The sequence below is a fragment of the Tyto alba genome, unplaced genomic scaffold (genome assembly GCF_018691265.1).
Source record: "Tyto alba isolate M040663 unplaced genomic scaffold, T.alba_DEE_v4.0 Super-Scaffold_23, whole genome shotgun sequence".
NCBI classification, from domain to species: domain Eukaryota; kingdom Metazoa; phylum Chordata; class Aves; order Strigiformes; family Tytonidae; genus Tyto; species Tyto alba.
Genome location: NW_024881297.1, coordinates 30,076,867 through 30,092,350, shown reverse-complemented (window position 1 = coordinate 30,092,350; position 15,484 = coordinate 30,076,867). Strand labels below are relative to the sequence as shown.

Below are 15,484 nucleotides of genomic sequence, written 5' to 3'. Positions count from 1 at the left end.
CACGCTCACAGGCAGCTCCAAACCTGCCCTCCCACCACTGCCCACAAACCGCTGCCATCCTCTTCCCCTAACACGTATCACCACCAGGAGGTGATCAGAAGTCATGAGAGGGTGCTCAACTGCATTGGTTGGTCCAATGGCTGAGCCATTAATTCTTGGACAGTAGTGCTGCCTCAGCTGAATTGCTGCACATCACTTTACTGGAGCACCCAGAACCCGACCGTTCTAGGTATGGGCTTGGGCTCTCAGGCACTGCAATGGCTGGTAAGAGTCAGGAGGCATCGCTCACGCTGGGACACCCGCCTGGCTCTCTCCACACACCCATCCAGCTCCCCCAAAGCACGGTTACGACGCGTTGAACAGACGAACAACCCACACCTTCCCACCAAGTCGCTTCCCCAACAGAAAAAAAACCTTGCCTAGAAGTGACTCCCCAAGCAGCGACACAAAGACATCGTGAATGTTCTCTGCAATTTATTGAGAATGGCAACATCCCAAGGAAGTAGGGCATACCACAAACAGAAGAGGAAGGGAGGTGGGGACAGTACATCCCGTGCCATGTCACAGGGGGCCTGGCGGTGAAGAGCAAGCTTTGCTCTCCTTAGAAAAAGTCCACGTGTGTGTGAGGTGTTACCAGGTGTCACGGAGAGCAAGGACAAGTGGAACGGGAAGCCACCACTCCAGAGAGAGCTCCCGTTTACACCGCACCTGGGGCTACCAGGTGAGCAATGCCGCCCAGGTGCTTCGCCCTGGGGCACTTAATCCCTCTGGGCACCTGCCGAGAAGATGCTCCCTCCTCGGCTCTGCCAAGGGACGACTCCCACTTGCCCCACATCTACCCTGACCCCAAAGGCTAGTGAATGGAAGCAGCGGGATGTACTGCATGCAGAAGCACCCCAGGGACACGGCCATCAAGGGAGGAACACGAGGACAGAGGAAGAAAGAGGGGTTTTATACACATTTGCCACGAGGCAGCCAGAAATGTACAACACAGCAAGAAAGGCAGAGCGCTCCCCTCCTGTAAATCAGCTCTCCGTGCTGGGTATCCACAGGTGAGACTTCTCTTTGCTCAGGTGGTTATTTCATCTCTGGGCTTGGAGCGAACAAGCAGCTCACCAGAGCTCTTGGTGGGACATGGCACTGCCACGACGCTCCCTGGATGGGACCAAGCCAGGCAGCTGAGCTGGGTTGTGGTGGGCCGTGAGGGACACAGTTCGTTTCATCGCAGGATGCCGGAGCTGGATTTAAGGAGGCTGGGCTGCTGCCGGGAGAAGATGGGAGATGCTTCTTTCCTTTTTCAATCTGGCTTCGGGGCTCAGAATCTCACTCCTGAAGATTTGACGGAGGTGGTTGTGACACATCTCCGTACGGAGGACGATCCCCCACCTCCAGAGCCGCACATCCTTCCACTTCCAGAAGAGAAGCCACCGCCGTACACTCCTCCTCCCATTCCACAGCTGCCGCCCATGCTTCCTCCTCCAAAGCTGCCTCCTACTCCACATACGCCTCCTCCCATTCCTCCTCCCATGCCGCTGCCTCCTCCGAAGCCTCCTCCCATGCCGCTGCCTCCTCCGAAGCCTCCTCCCATGCCACCGCTGCCTCCTCCGAAGCCTCCTCCCATGCCTCCTCTGCCTCCAGAGATGGTGGTTCTGCCTACCACAGCTGGAAAAGAAGCATAGTGTTGTCCACCGTCAGTCTGTATCTCCAAAAAGACACAGTGTGCTACTACTTCTTAAGGAAACAAATGCAGATACTTACAGACGTTGACGTTGGACATGCCATCATTGCACAGCCTGCAAAACAAAATCAGTAAATATTAATTACCCAGACAAAGAGACACTGTAAAAACTGAGAACCGTATTTTAATTATCAAACCATTTTCCTGTTCCTTCTTTATCAGCAACTTTGGTATCACTGAAATATTTAAGGAAGGAAGGCACTGACAATTCATCTTTACAATGAGGTTATTCCATATTTGAGGTTCATTAAATCGTTTGCACATAACAGAAATTAAATGTTAGTTATACCACCTGTAGTGAACAAGGTTTTCAAATTATCAGTCCTGACCATCCAAAATGTCACCCAAAATGCCAGCTGCCATGTCTACCTATTTTAACCAAAAGCTGGTTTGAGATTATGCTGTTAGCCCCAAAACTCAAGGGATCCAGCATCGATCGTAACATCCCTCTCAAATCAGAGGTCAAGTGTTTACCTGTTCTCCTCTCCCTCCAGCAGCTTCCTGTACATGGCAATCTCAACATCCAGCGCAATCTTGATGTTCAGCAGCTCCTGGTACTCCTTCAGCAAGCGAGCCAGCTCCTCCTTGTCTTTCTGCAGGGCGCTTTCCAGCTCTTCCAGTTTTATCCTGGCATCCTTGAGGGCCATCTCGCCCCGCTCCTCGGCCTCGGCAATAGCTGCCTGCAGCTGCTGGTTCTGGGGAAGAAAAAAAGGCCACTTTCTCAGATCTCCTTTTGACAGTTAGGATCAGCCCTCAAACCCCAGGTGGAGAAGTCATTGAAAAAAAAAAAAAAAAAAGAAACAACTACATGAAGTAAACAAGGGTTGGTTGAAGAAACCATTTCTGATCCAATTTGAAGCCAGCATCCCATGAGACACTAGCCAACCCCTACCTGCTTCTTCACGTTCTCAATCTCAGCCCGCAGCCTCTGAATGTTCCTGGTCAACTCTTGGATCTCTATCTTGGTGTTACGTAGGCTGTCCCCGTGCCTTCCAGCTGTGCTCTGCAGCTGTTCGTACTGATGGCACCAAAACAAAGCAAACCATCACTGAAACGTTCCTGATACCTAGATGAGATTTGTCAAGAGTTTCATAGCTCACATGCTTCTACAGGGACTTATCACGTTGGTCATGGATGCTCAGCTCAATATAAAAGATGCTTCCGAGATTCCATTACTGTTTTTGAACTTTGAAATAGATCTTAGTGAGTAATAAACATCCCTTGGCTTCTGTAAAGCTATTGTGGGCAGGCATATTCTAGTTAAGGTACAGTTTTGGCCATCTTTATTGAGAGGCTTGTACTATGCACCAAAGTGAGATGACGGACACCTTGAAAACATTGAGTCAGATCCCTCAAAATCAACACAATTCCTCGTGAGACTTCCTTGCACGAGGCCCAGCACTGTCAGCTTAAAAAGATGTCTCACACTGTCATAAATCATATGCAAACTCTAGTCATCACCCAGGGTTCCTTACTCGCTCCCCAGCTCACCTGGCTCTGGTACCAAGCCTCAGCTTCGGCTCTGCTGCTCTGAGCAATCTGCTCGTACTGGCGCCTGACCTCCTCGATGATGCTGTCCAGGTCCAGGTGCCGGTTGTTGTCCATGGACACCACCACGGACAGGTCCCGGCTGATTGTCTGCATCTGCGCCAGCTCCTGCAACCAAGACGTGCTTGAGCCTGACCGGCCAGCGAGGAGGGGAGCAAAGAGCAGCAGCTCCGAGCAGCCTCTCCAGACCCAATCCGCATGGGCACCCCGTCCAACCTCAGCGGCTTTGACCGCCACACGCTACACTTCAGCTGCAGCCAGCCCGGGGGAAGGCAGAGCTCTTACCTCCTCGTAGATGCACCTCAGGAAGTTGATTTCATCGGTCAGAGCTCCCACCTTGGCTTCCAACTCCACTTTCGTCATGTAGGCACAGTCCACGTCCTAGAGGAAAGATCACAGAGAAGAGTTTCATTTCCTCTTGGAAATCCTTCAGAATCATGGAAATCGCGGTCTGTACTGAGTGTAGCAGTTGTGATGGCGTTATTCAGTCACCCTTAAAAATAACGGACTTCAAATATCAGCCCACAGATCCAACCTCTACAAATTCTCTTTCAGGAGGGAGTCCCCTCTAAGCACAGCTAAAGCCTGGCATTCAAGCAATCACTTTGTAGTGCGTGTGACTCACCTTCTTGAGCACCACAAACTCGTTCTCAGCCGTTGTGCGCCTGTTGATCTCTTCCTCATACCTATGGAGAGTGAAAATACAAGCTGAGTTTCCAGAATGTTCCTGCCTAGGGCCACACTAAGCAAACTAAAAGAAAAAAAATATATTTAAACTGAAAAAACTATGTCCACCATTGCCATAAAAAGAATGTTTGTAGAAAAAAATTGGTACTAAGCTGCTTGAGTTGCTTTCTGGGTCAGACTGTCACTGCACTTACTTGGTTTTGTAATCTTCGACGTACTGCTGCATGTTCTGCAGCTCCGACTCCAGCTGTCCCCTCTGTGCCAAGATTGAGTCCAGCTGCCTCCTCAGGTTCTGGATGTAATTTTCAAAGATGACATCGAGGTTCTTCCTTGGCCCCGAAGGCCCTTGCTGTTGGAGGAGCTCCCACTTGGTGGAGAGGACCTTGTTCTGTTGCTCCAGGAAGCGGACCTGAAAACCAAGATATGGGGTATCCACCGTCATGTGGGGAACAACAGCAGCAAAAGAGTCTCCTTTGCATGACGATGAGACAACTGCTTAACTTTTTTTTATCTATTTCTGTTGTTGGCTAAACTGCGAGATCAGGTAAAGGAGGAAATTTCTAAGTCATATTCAAGTCAAAGGAGCTTTTAAATGTAACATCAGCTCCAAGTACATTCCCATCACAGGTAGTGTAGAAATTTTTGTTTTCTAGTCTAGATTTAAAAGCCTGGATATTTGAAAACAATGAAAATATATATATATATATATATATATATATATATAAATGAATATTTAAATGGGAGGGTATTTGGAAAGGGAATGGTAGAGGAGGGAAAATTTGTGCCTGAAACCTGAAGATGTTTGGAGGCGTTGAGCCTCCTTACAAGAGTAACCTATTAGTTGAGCCTGGTACAACAGGCTAGATTAAAGCCCTGAAGACATAGCTTTGATCTCATATGGAATAGAGATTCTCATCTCTTCTCTAGCAGTACTTAATAAAGAGAGTCTGCTCAAGCTTCTCAGACTGCTGATATTTAGTTCAAAAAGGACAACATTTCTGAGAACTTGAAAGTTCCTCCCAACATTGACCATCAATTAGACACAATCCCACCCTCTCACCTTGTCAATGAAAGAGGCAAATTGATTGTTAAGAGTCTTGATCTGCTCCTTCTCCTGGTTTTTGACTTGCTGGATCTGGGGATCAATCTCAACATGGACTGGCTGTAGGAGGGTTGAGTCAACCTGCACTGGCTGGATTCCAGGGCCACCTCTACCAGGGCCACCAAAGCCTGGCATGCCAAATCCTGGTCCACCAAAGCCGCCCATTCCTCCACCACCCATTCCTCCACCACCCATTCCTCCACCACCCATCCCTCCACCATAACTACCCATTCCTCCACCATAACTACCCATTCCTCCACCAAAGCCACCCATTCCTCCTCCACCCATTCCTCCACCAAAGCTGCCCATTCCTCCTCCGTAGCCTCCACCAAAGCCACCCATTCTGCCTCCACCACCATAACATCCGCCCATGGAAATCCTTCCGCTGCCACCCATGCTATGGAGGCTCCTGCTGCTAAAACCTCCACACCGTCCGCCACCTCCAAATCCCCTGGACATAGAGAACGAACTGTAGCTGCTCCTGCTTCTGCCGCCACCTCCTCCAAAGCCACCACCGATGGCAGAGCAAGAGCTGTAGCCCCTTCTACTCCCGCCTCCAAAGCTTCTGCAGACAGACTGCCGAGACATGGCTGTTTCTTCCAAGCAGAGTCAAAAATCAAGAAGATAAGTAAGATCAATGGAGCAGTGCTGCAAGGAGATGAGTGCAAAGGGAAGGGAAGTAAGTCCCTCTGACTGGAGGGCAGTAGATGCTCTCTTTTATCTGTTTCTGGAGGTGGGCTGGGTTTGCATGGGCGTGAAGGAGGAGACAGTTACTGTCTTCATCAGCATGGCGTGGTTTACAGATTTTCATCTTCAATTTGCCAAACATTGACCCTACCCAGAAACACACCCTATAATGCAGGAGAAAATTAAAAAATACACAACTGTGTCTACCAAATGGTAGCACTCAATGACTAAGAAGTTTTACGCTTTTGTGGTATAGAAACAGTCTCCCTAGGTTATACCAGTCTTTTTTTTTTCCACCTTTCATCCATTGTGGTTGTTTCCCTGCTTAAGTTTATCTTTATTATGATCTTTCACTCCAAAGCCCCATGGCAGGCAAGCACCGTAGCTCATGCCAAGTTGTAGCATGGCTTTCACAATTCCCAAAACACACCTATGTTACACCCTTAGTCTTCTTTTTACATGGAAAATCGCCTTTGGCTTTGAGAAGTAGTTTCTCAATCTAGAGCCAGAGCTCAGCAAATTGCATTTTGATGAGGCTCTGCGTCTTTTCGATAAATAAAACCTTACCAGAAATGAGATACCAGAGCAATGGCTGGCACTGGAAATTCATTTATGGTTGGATCAAGCTCTTACTGAAAGTGAGTCCTGGAGTCTTCATGACAAGATAGTCTCAGCACCAGTGCAGAAATGCCGCCAATGTCATAGATGGGAAATCCCTTCAGAATTTTCTGAAGGCTTCAAGACCACACAAAGAGCCAGAGAAGACATCAGGAACCCAGCTGCTACGGTGGGAAGTGTGGACAGACGGACAGACGGCTCTGGGAATAGACAGAGAGAAGGAGGCATGCAAAATCATGCTGCCCACATAATAAGTCCTGTAACTATTTAAATGCAATTAGCTAGGCAGAGGATGCTGGAGAGCTCAACTCGTTTGTAGAGACACACAGAAATGAGGAGAACAGAGGGCACAATAACTTTCACTTGAGGAAAGGTATGTTTTTCAGCTGCCTGGCTTACTTCAGTATTTATATGCAAATACATTTTTGGCAGACGTATGCACTTGTAAGCCGTGCTGAGCCCTCCTTCAGGAACACGGGTAGGTATTCTTTTTAAGCTTATTTGAAGGCAGTCACCAGGTTTTAGAAAGGCAGAAGCTTATCAGACTACTATGGGTTTCATTTCATACTGAGAAAGGATTCGCTTATGAGTTAGACTTGCAATAATAAGACTATGATCCATCATGCATTCATCCTTTTGTCATGCAGAAGCCTACTTATCAAATAACAATTACTGTCTCATTTCTAATTTTTTTTATTGAGAAATTCCCTTTTTTATTAGTTTTCATCTTTTTAAAGACACATAAGAAATGTTGACGTTCAAAACTCTCTATGATTACTGAGGCATCTAACTGTGCTGGTAGCTGTCTAGCAAGGTTCTCAGAAGTTCCCACAGGACACAGGCAATTAAGTGCTTCTTGAAAAGCCACACTAGCAACTCTTGGTATCTTCAGATGTTTAAATACCTCTAAAAATATCACCCAGACACCTATTTTCAAAGTGCCCAGGGACCCAGACCGTGCCGTAATGTGCAGCTAAACTGGCATTTCCAGTGAAAAACCCGACTGCCCTGCACAGCCTTCTCATCCCACCTCCCTCCCCAGCACCAGCGTGGATTCATGAGCATGCGGGGAAGTGGATCAGAGGATAGATAGGGCTGGAAAAAAAAAAATATAATAACAAGTCACTGTGCAACCGAAGGGATGGGGAGGGTGGGGGTTTTGGTGGCTGTGCAGAGTGGTTTATAGACAATAAATATGTGGGCTGAGGAGGTCCCGAAGGGTTAGCTGGTTTTCAGCAAGACTTTGTCTCCTAAATGCCACAGTTGGGACAAACACCTGCCCAGCCTGGGAGGTTCTGAAGCACAGCCTCAAACATCACTGCAACCGTGAGCCAAACGACTTGACAAACATCTGATCCCCTCTCGGGGCAAAGGCAGGAGCCATCTCTCAACAGCCCTTCCCGTCTAGAGGAGAGGCAAATCACCGGCAAGACGTGGCAACGCTGCCTTCACAGACCCAGGCTCCACTTCTGATTTATCAGTCAAACGCATTCCACCGCCGCCTGCCACACCACAGGGTTCAGGAGGGTGCCGTGGCTTTACAGCTGCTGTAGATGATACGATCACGTATATGCACAAGCGCAGATGCACACGCATCTAACAATGCCTCCCCTTGCCTCCCTCTGCATTACCAAATATGTGGTCACATTTTTCTGGGTGTTTTTTGGGGTTTTTTTGGTTTTTTTTTTTTTTTTTTTCTGTGGGTGGAACGACGTGATCAGAAACTTTTCGCGTTCCCAGCCGCGCTGGGAGGAGATGCGTTAAGTCAGCACAACGCTCAAGCCCTGAGCACCCGTGTTCAGATAACGTGTTCATTGAGTCACGGCCACGTCTCCAGCCAAGTTTAGGAAATCAAACCAGGATTTGACTATCAATATCATCACCCAGATCAAACGCAATAGGCAGCTTTAGGCTGCGGGGATCTCAAACAACATCATTGTACCCAAAGCCCTGATGAAGGAAAATTGCCTTTATAGGTCCCTTCCAACCAAAACTATTCTATGATTCTACGGAAATAAATGAACAGGAATACAGAAAAAGCTGCTCAAGCCTTGAACACTTGGAGGTAAAGCCTCATTTCAGCAGCAGCACTGTCAGTCAACGTGCACCAAACTTAGAAGTCTTCAACCACAGAAAGGGAAAATTTTGAGGAAAAAAAGCAAAGCAAAGCATTTCATTCCCACACTTTCCATAAAACACCTGACTTCTAAGTGTTTTCACTGTGCTTTAAAAGAGACTTTTAAAACAGGGGGAAATCATCATGAAATTAAATGAAACTTATTTCAGGACGTGTAAAATGTTTTCTTCGCTCCTTCAACAAAAGGCAGAACTTATGTCCCATCTCGGTCCAGCCCAGGAGCATTTTCCCCTAATTGCTGGTGCGCTCATAGGAACAAAAAGCAAGTGCTTTTTGGTGTCTGTTTGTTTTAACTACAGCATTTGTACACATCTAGAAGCCTTTTGTCTCTTCATCATGCTGCCCCGATGTCAGGAGTCATTTGCTGGAGGCAAGTTTACACAGAGGCAGCTGGATTGGGGTGACTCTGCGGGAAGTAGATGTCTTTTCATTCAACGCCATCTCAGGTCCTTTTACAACTCACTAGGCTATTTAACCATTGCCCCAACCACCCCTCCATCCAAGTAGTTACACGCCTTTGCTGGCAGCATTGTGACATTCCACAGTCGCTGGTAGGTTTGTGTCTCGAGCATTTACAAACAGGGAACAGAGCATGGGATAAATGAAGTGACTCATCCGGATCGCAAAGCGAGTCTGCGGTTGACCAGGGATGTGACTCAAGGTCTCCTGAGCAAGAGGTCAAACCACACCAGGAGTTTGGGGCTCTAAATTTACAAGTCATCAAAAATATTCTACTTTTGTGGAGAGGTAGGGCTTGACGGGGGGTTGGGATCTTGCTCTTCCCATGGTGTCAGTTACCTTTTGAATATGCCTTAAACGCAACCAGTGGATCCCTGGCCAGCCCAGGCAAAGTAGAAGCTACAGGGACGGCTCGAGCTTCATGGATACAGAGGAATTATCTCTAAATTAGCTGGAGGGGTGACGATCACCCTTCCTTCTCCCACATCGTCCCTCATAGGATGCTCCAAAAGCACTTAGGGCTGCGCAATGTCTTTGCCAAGCCAGCACCTGCTGTGGGGACCACAGCACTGGGACCACCTGGGAGGACAGGGAAGCATGGGTGGAAACCAGTGGTGTGCTTGGGGGCAGTGGTCAGCCAGAGGTGGACTGGCTAGGGAATATCCCAAGTTGGCCAACACAAGCAAGGAAAGGGCTTAGGAAGAGAAAGGAGAAGGGGACGGTCTCCTAACTTCAACCGAGTCCAAAAGTCTGCTCTGCTCTAACAGGGCCAACTCCTGTCACCCCCAGGAGACCCAGCAGAAGACAGAGGAGGAGAGAATCCAGGTTCAACCCAGCTGACTCTTTCTCTCCTGCCACACTGCCAGGAATGGGCTCATTCCCACGGATGTCATCCAAGCAAACCCCGTGTGTTTCACAGACTCAGCTGCATCAGACCATCACACGGAGCCTGACCCAGCAATTTTGCCACCCCAACCACCTCACCCCTGCAAGACCTCCTTCGTCCTCCTGCCAAACTTACAAACTATCCAAATTTTTGTGAAGAGGTGGGTGAGAAGGACGGGATATGAGGCTACACGTTCACTTTAGTTCCTTTAAATGCAAACTTCAAAGGGCAAGAGAAAGTCAGGTAACACTTTCAGATCTCAGCAAAAGAGGAGTCTTGTTGCAACACGAAACTCCTTGGTCAGAGAGAAAATCACACAAGCTCACTGCCTCTAGTGTTTATTGGGGTATGCCACATGCCAAAGGAGAAAGGTTTAAGCAAACAAGCACAATTGTTCCCATGATCCCAGTGAAACGGTAAGTCCTGAACAAAACTAAACATTTTACAACAACTTCTAAAGAACATGGGTGAAACTGCCAGCATCTTGCTTAGGGAAAAAAAAAAAAATGCAAATTGCAGCAGGGTAAGAAATGTCTTCAGCTGGGACTAGTCACCATTAGGAAATTCTTGTTTTGGAGTTCGAGCCCTGGCTGATGAGTAGCACTGATTAAAATTGCACCACATCTGGATCCAGCACAAGATCTTGAAAGAAGTCGAGCCTTTCTGCAGGCTTTACAGGACACCAGTCCTCTGAGCAGCACAGGGTCCAGTCCTCTCTACCCATCCCTGATAGGACGCCTCTCGCTTGGACAGCGCTGGTTTTTAGCCTTATCCCAGCCACGTCTGGGGCTTTCCAGCGAAGGGGCAGGTCCTGCTCCCAAATGAGAGCTCAGCACCCTGATAACCAGCAGCTTTGCAGCATCTCGAGGGGAGCGCTGGGGAAGCGAGCTGTTCTCAAACACTGCTGAAAATCTCAGTCATTATCTGGTGAATATAGCTGTATTTTACCTTTCCATGCAGTTGCTGAAGGATGGTGGTAATTTAAAATGAAATAGATGGCCACCACCTTGGCAGTGGGGGGGGGGGGGGGGGGGGGGGGGTGGGGGTGGTCATCATGAAATTTGCTTCCTTTCTCCTTTGGGTGCTGGGGATGGGGGAGATAGCTCACTCTCCTAGACCTTCCAGTTGGCAGACATAGACTTGGTGTTCTTCTTCAGGATGGTACCGGACCCCACCACCACTGAGTTAGACCCTCCACCCACAGAGCACAATCCTGCCCCTCCAGAGCCGAACCCACCCCCCGCCCCAAATCCTCCCCCTCCTAGGCTGTAGCAGAAACCAGCACCGCCTGTGTTACAGCTGCCTTTCCCACTTCCAGCACCGAATCCGAGTCCGAGTCCTCCTCCAAGGCACAGTCCACTGGCGTATCCACCTCCCGCAGAGCTGCTGCCTCCTCCCACCACGGCTGCAGAGAGGAACAGAAGGCAGGAGGTTACCTCTGATGCCACCATAAAGTTTTGGAGCATCCATCCCAGCCGGCCATGCTCCCGTGGGGACGCTACTTACAGATGCTCACGGTGCTCTGACACTCTCCAGACATCCTACAGGGAAAAGAGATAAACCATCAGCTCCAGCCAGAGCATCTGGATTGGTCCAGCTCCATGAAGCCAGGCTTGGTCCATCAGACCATGGGCGTAAACGACAGCAGCTACAGGACCGTAGCCCGTGGCTAACAAGACCGCCGTTAGTATTTTAACAGAGGAGATGCGATGGGCCACATTCTTCCTGTTGATTTAGGAAGATGCAACCAAGCTTTTGCAGTATCCCCACCTGCACTCCTCGCCCTCCAGCAGCTTCCTGTAGGTCGCGATCTCGATGTCCAGGGCCAGCTTGACGTTCATGAGCTCCTGGTACTCGCGGAGCTGCCGGGCCAGGTCAGCCTTGGCTTTCTGCAGGGCTGCCTCCAGCTCGGCCAGTTTGCCCCTGGCATCCTTGAGGGCCAGCTCCCCGCGCTCCTCAGCATCCGCGATAGAGCTCTGCAGAGTTTCACACTGGAGGGCAAGACATGGGTGTGATGAGTGGGGCAGGGGCCACCGGTTGGAGATGAAGCCACGATCCCAGATCACCTGGGCTCGGCTATTCACAAACACAGCAGGTTCCCTTCCGCTTACAGTGACTGTTACCAGACTATTTGCTTTTAGGGAAGCTCTGAAGGGCGTTACCAAGAGCTCACACCCATTTCTCAAAAAATGCAATCCTTACCTGTTTCTTCACGCTCTCAATCTCAGCCCGTACCCTCTGGATCATGCGGTTGAGCTCAGAGATCTCGGTCTTTGTGTCCTTAAGGCTGTCTCCGTGTTTGCCTGCGGTGGCCTGCAGCTCTTCATACTGATGGGCAGAAGTGAGGGGAGCAGATCAGATCCACCGTGCGTGGCCGCTCACACCGCCTCTCCACACCACCCTGCACAAGCCAAAGTGAGCAAGTGCCCGCTAGCTCCAGCCTGGCTAGATCAGTTCCAGCAATATCCTGGGTCTCAGCGTGGTCTGAGCTATCACCACTAACTCCTCCACCACCTCAGACACTGGTGATCACAAGCGACGTGTGACACACTCACCTTGCATCGGTACCAAGACTCAGACTCCACCCGGCTCCTGTTGGCAATCTCCTCATATTGGGCTTTGACCTCTTCAATGATGCTGTCCAGGTCCAGTCTTCGGTTATTGTCCATGGAGAGAACCACAGAGGTGTCAGAAACGGTCTTCTGCATCTCAGACAGTTCCTGTAATTCACACCAGATCCAGCTTTAGCCCTGCCATAATTTTCATAGTGTCACAGCCCTTCTCCACCCCAGCATCCCTCTCCAGAGAGCAGCTGGACCACTTACCACTTCGAAAAGATACTTCAAGAAGTTAATCTCATCTGCCAGAGAATCTAATTTCGCCTGAAGGTCCACCTTGGTCATATAGGCTGCATCCACGTCCTGCAGCAGAAATGGGAAGTGAAAACCTTCTGCCTGACACGGAGCATTTTATCTAACACCTAACTGGTGCTCCTTTTCCCTGTGCCACATACATCGAGGGGTCCTGGTTTAAGTCTGATGCTAACGAACCAGTGCTGATGGAAGCAAGAAGCATCTGAACCAAGATATGTCTTTGTGTTAAAACTAAAAAAAAAAAAGACTCTACCTTTTTTAGGAGCACAAAATCATTCTCCGCAGCTGTCCTTTTGTTTATTTCCTCTTCGTACCTGTTGATTATAACGAGGGAGATTGAATCTCTCTGCTTATTTTGGCTCTGGCAGCGAGACCAACGCTGGCCTCAGACTGATGAATACAGCAAAAATAAATCTGCCATGAGCGAGATTTATAGACAAGCAACAGCGCTTTGCCTTTCTAGACGAGCCCTGGCTCCTGCCACCGCCAATGCTTTGCTGAGGAAAGCCAGCAAAGAGGAATCCTCTCTGCCTAAACCGAGTCCTGGCGGCTGTGGCCACTCCACCTCCTTCTGCAAGACCCAAGGACCTTCAGGTCCTCAACACGGGCCATTTCCAACTGCCTACTGGGGCAGGTACTTGCTGCAGAGCACTGAGTGGTAGAGATGATCTCCAAAACAAAGTCAGTTTTCAGCCTGCAACCTCAGTAAAGCGAGGGATCTGACTGATCGTGATGAGTCCCAGACTTGCTTTCCCACCATTTTTTGTAACCCCTTCAAATGGAAGCATTTCTCCAGGCTTTTTTCTTGCTTTTCCAACTGGACAAATTCATCTAATAAATAATAGCAGGAAAATAATATCTTTTTTTTTCTTTTTTTTAACCTCACATCATCCTCCCAAATAAAGCTTTAAGCTTCAAATCATGAAGGATATTATGGGAAGGTATCCATGAGGAAATCCATGAGGAAATTATAGTAGGATTTAGCAAGTGATCTAATTATCTCATTAAATCATAATGTCATGGATTCTTAAGTGAGGAAAACAAACAGTAGAGAATCCTGCTTCACTGAGAAGCATAATTCAGACAACAGTACGTATTGAGAAATACCTTGAAAAATCACTCCCTATTGTCAAAACTCAGTTGATGAAAACCTCCCCAAAACCTTTTACATTTTCTAATCATTGAAGCAAGTGAAATATTGCTAATTCTTATGATTCTTTCCATTTTCTGACTTTTCAAAGTAAGTTTTTTTCTCTATTTTTTCACCACCAGACAGCCCAACCATGATTACACCGAGAACAACATACTTTGTCTTGAAGTCTTCCACCATATCTTGGAAGCTCTTCAGCTCTGACTCCAGCTGATGCTTCTCACTTGAGAGGCCGTCCAGCTGCTTCCTCAGCCCGCTGATGTAGGTTTCAAAAAAGGGGTCGAGGTTCCTGCCACCCGGCCCCACGCCGCCCTGTTCCTGCAGGAGTTTCCACTTGGTCTCCAGGACTCGGTTCTGCTGCTCTAGGAACCGGACCTAAATAATTGTAGGGGTGGGTAGAGAAAGAGTCAGACTATTCCCAAAAGCATCTTTTTATTGATTTTTTTTTTCCCCCCATGTTTTCCATAATTTTTTTCGCATTTAATGAGTTTAAGCTTCCTGCCTGCTCTCATCTCCAGTGAGCAATAACTCCAGGGTCCCACTGGACAGGTGGGACCACAGCTCTAGGATGAGTGGGAGAAGGTGGGTCACCTTCCCTCTGCAATCTCACAGTCTCTACACAGGAGAAATACTGAGAACTTCGTAGTTTTGGCATCTTCTCCTTAAAAAATAGGCCAAAGCACCCAAAGTCCTTCAGCCAACGGATGGACAGAGTCCATCAGCAGAGACTCCTCTGAGGATGCTCTGCGTGTAGGTCCCGCAGCCTAGCACCAGCATCACGGTCTTAAGTATCCAGGATCCTATTCCTGGGTTTCTCCATGACCTTGGGAAAGTCACTTCCCCAGCCACCATCTCCCCGTCTGCGGGGGTTCTTTGGGGTGGACTGGGCAACGTCTGGTGCTCAGGATGGGCAACTCCCAGCAATTGCAGCCCGAACGAGCCGTGGTGAGCTCAGACCTCCACCTCCCAGCCCCGGGTTGAAGCCACTCTCACCTTGTCAATGAAGGAAGCAAATTTGTTGTTGAGCTTCTTCATCTCCTCCCGCTCTTGCGTTCGCACCTTCTGGATCTCCGGGTCGATTTCCAGGTTGAGGGGGGACAGCAGGCTCTGGTTGACGGTCACTTCCCTGATGCCGCCCGGCGGGCAAGGGGGAAAGCCTTGACCTCCCACCCCACTATCAAATCCTCCACCAAAGCCACCAAAACCGCCAAAACCTCCACCGAAGCTGCTGCCTGCCCCGCCGCCACAGCCACCACCAAATCCTGCCCCAGCACCATAGCCGTAGCCAAAGCCTCCTTGGCCACCAACCCCGAAACCTCTGCAGACACCACCCCCTCCGCCAAATCCTCCCAGGGAGGTCCTTTTGCTCCCTCCCAAGCAATAGAGGCTCCTGCTGCTGAAGCCCCCCGCGGTGCCAGGTCCCCCGCCCCCTCCACGGGACACAGAGCTGAACGTGACCTTGCTCCTCCCTCCAAAGCAAGCTGAGCTGGAGCTGAAACCCTTGCCGAGACCGCAGGACTGGCGAGCCATGGTGACAGGTCCCCAGCAGCAAACCCGTGAGGAGAGAAGAGCTGAACGGCGCGGTGCACAAGAGGCAAG

The 15,484-nt window shown here is 49.2% G+C and overlaps 2 protein-coding genes across 2 annotated transcripts; both read right to left on the bottom strand.

Moving 5' to 3' along the window:
- Positions 1-457: 457 nt before the first annotated feature.
- Positions 458-5,755, bottom strand: LOC104358442 (keratin, type II cytoskeletal 3-like). Its single transcript, XM_042797046.1, has 9 exons — positions 5,034-5,755; positions 4,168-4,382; positions 3,912-3,972; positions 3,572-3,667; positions 3,230-3,394; positions 2,631-2,756; positions 2,213-2,433; positions 1,759-1,793; positions 458-1,662 (listed from the first exon to the last, which is right to left on the bottom strand). The coding sequence occupies exons 1-9, from the start codon at positions 5,661-5,663 to the stop codon at positions 1,316-1,318; spliced, it is 1,896 nt and encodes a 631-aa protein (XP_042652980.1). The 5' UTR covers positions 5,664-5,755; the 3' UTR covers positions 458-1,315.
- Positions 5,756-10,618: 4,863 nt separating this feature from the next.
- Positions 10,619-15,484, bottom strand: LOC104358441 (keratin, type II cytoskeletal 4-like). Its single transcript, XM_032986565.2, has 9 exons — positions 14,879-15,484; positions 14,043-14,260; positions 12,989-13,049; positions 12,688-12,783; positions 12,418-12,582; positions 12,065-12,190; positions 11,633-11,853; positions 11,369-11,403; positions 10,619-11,267 (listed from the first exon to the last, which is right to left on the bottom strand). The coding sequence occupies exons 1-9, from the start codon at positions 15,413-15,415 to the stop codon at positions 10,975-10,977; spliced, it is 1,752 nt and encodes a 583-aa protein (XP_032842456.2). The 5' UTR covers positions 15,416-15,484; the 3' UTR covers positions 10,619-10,974.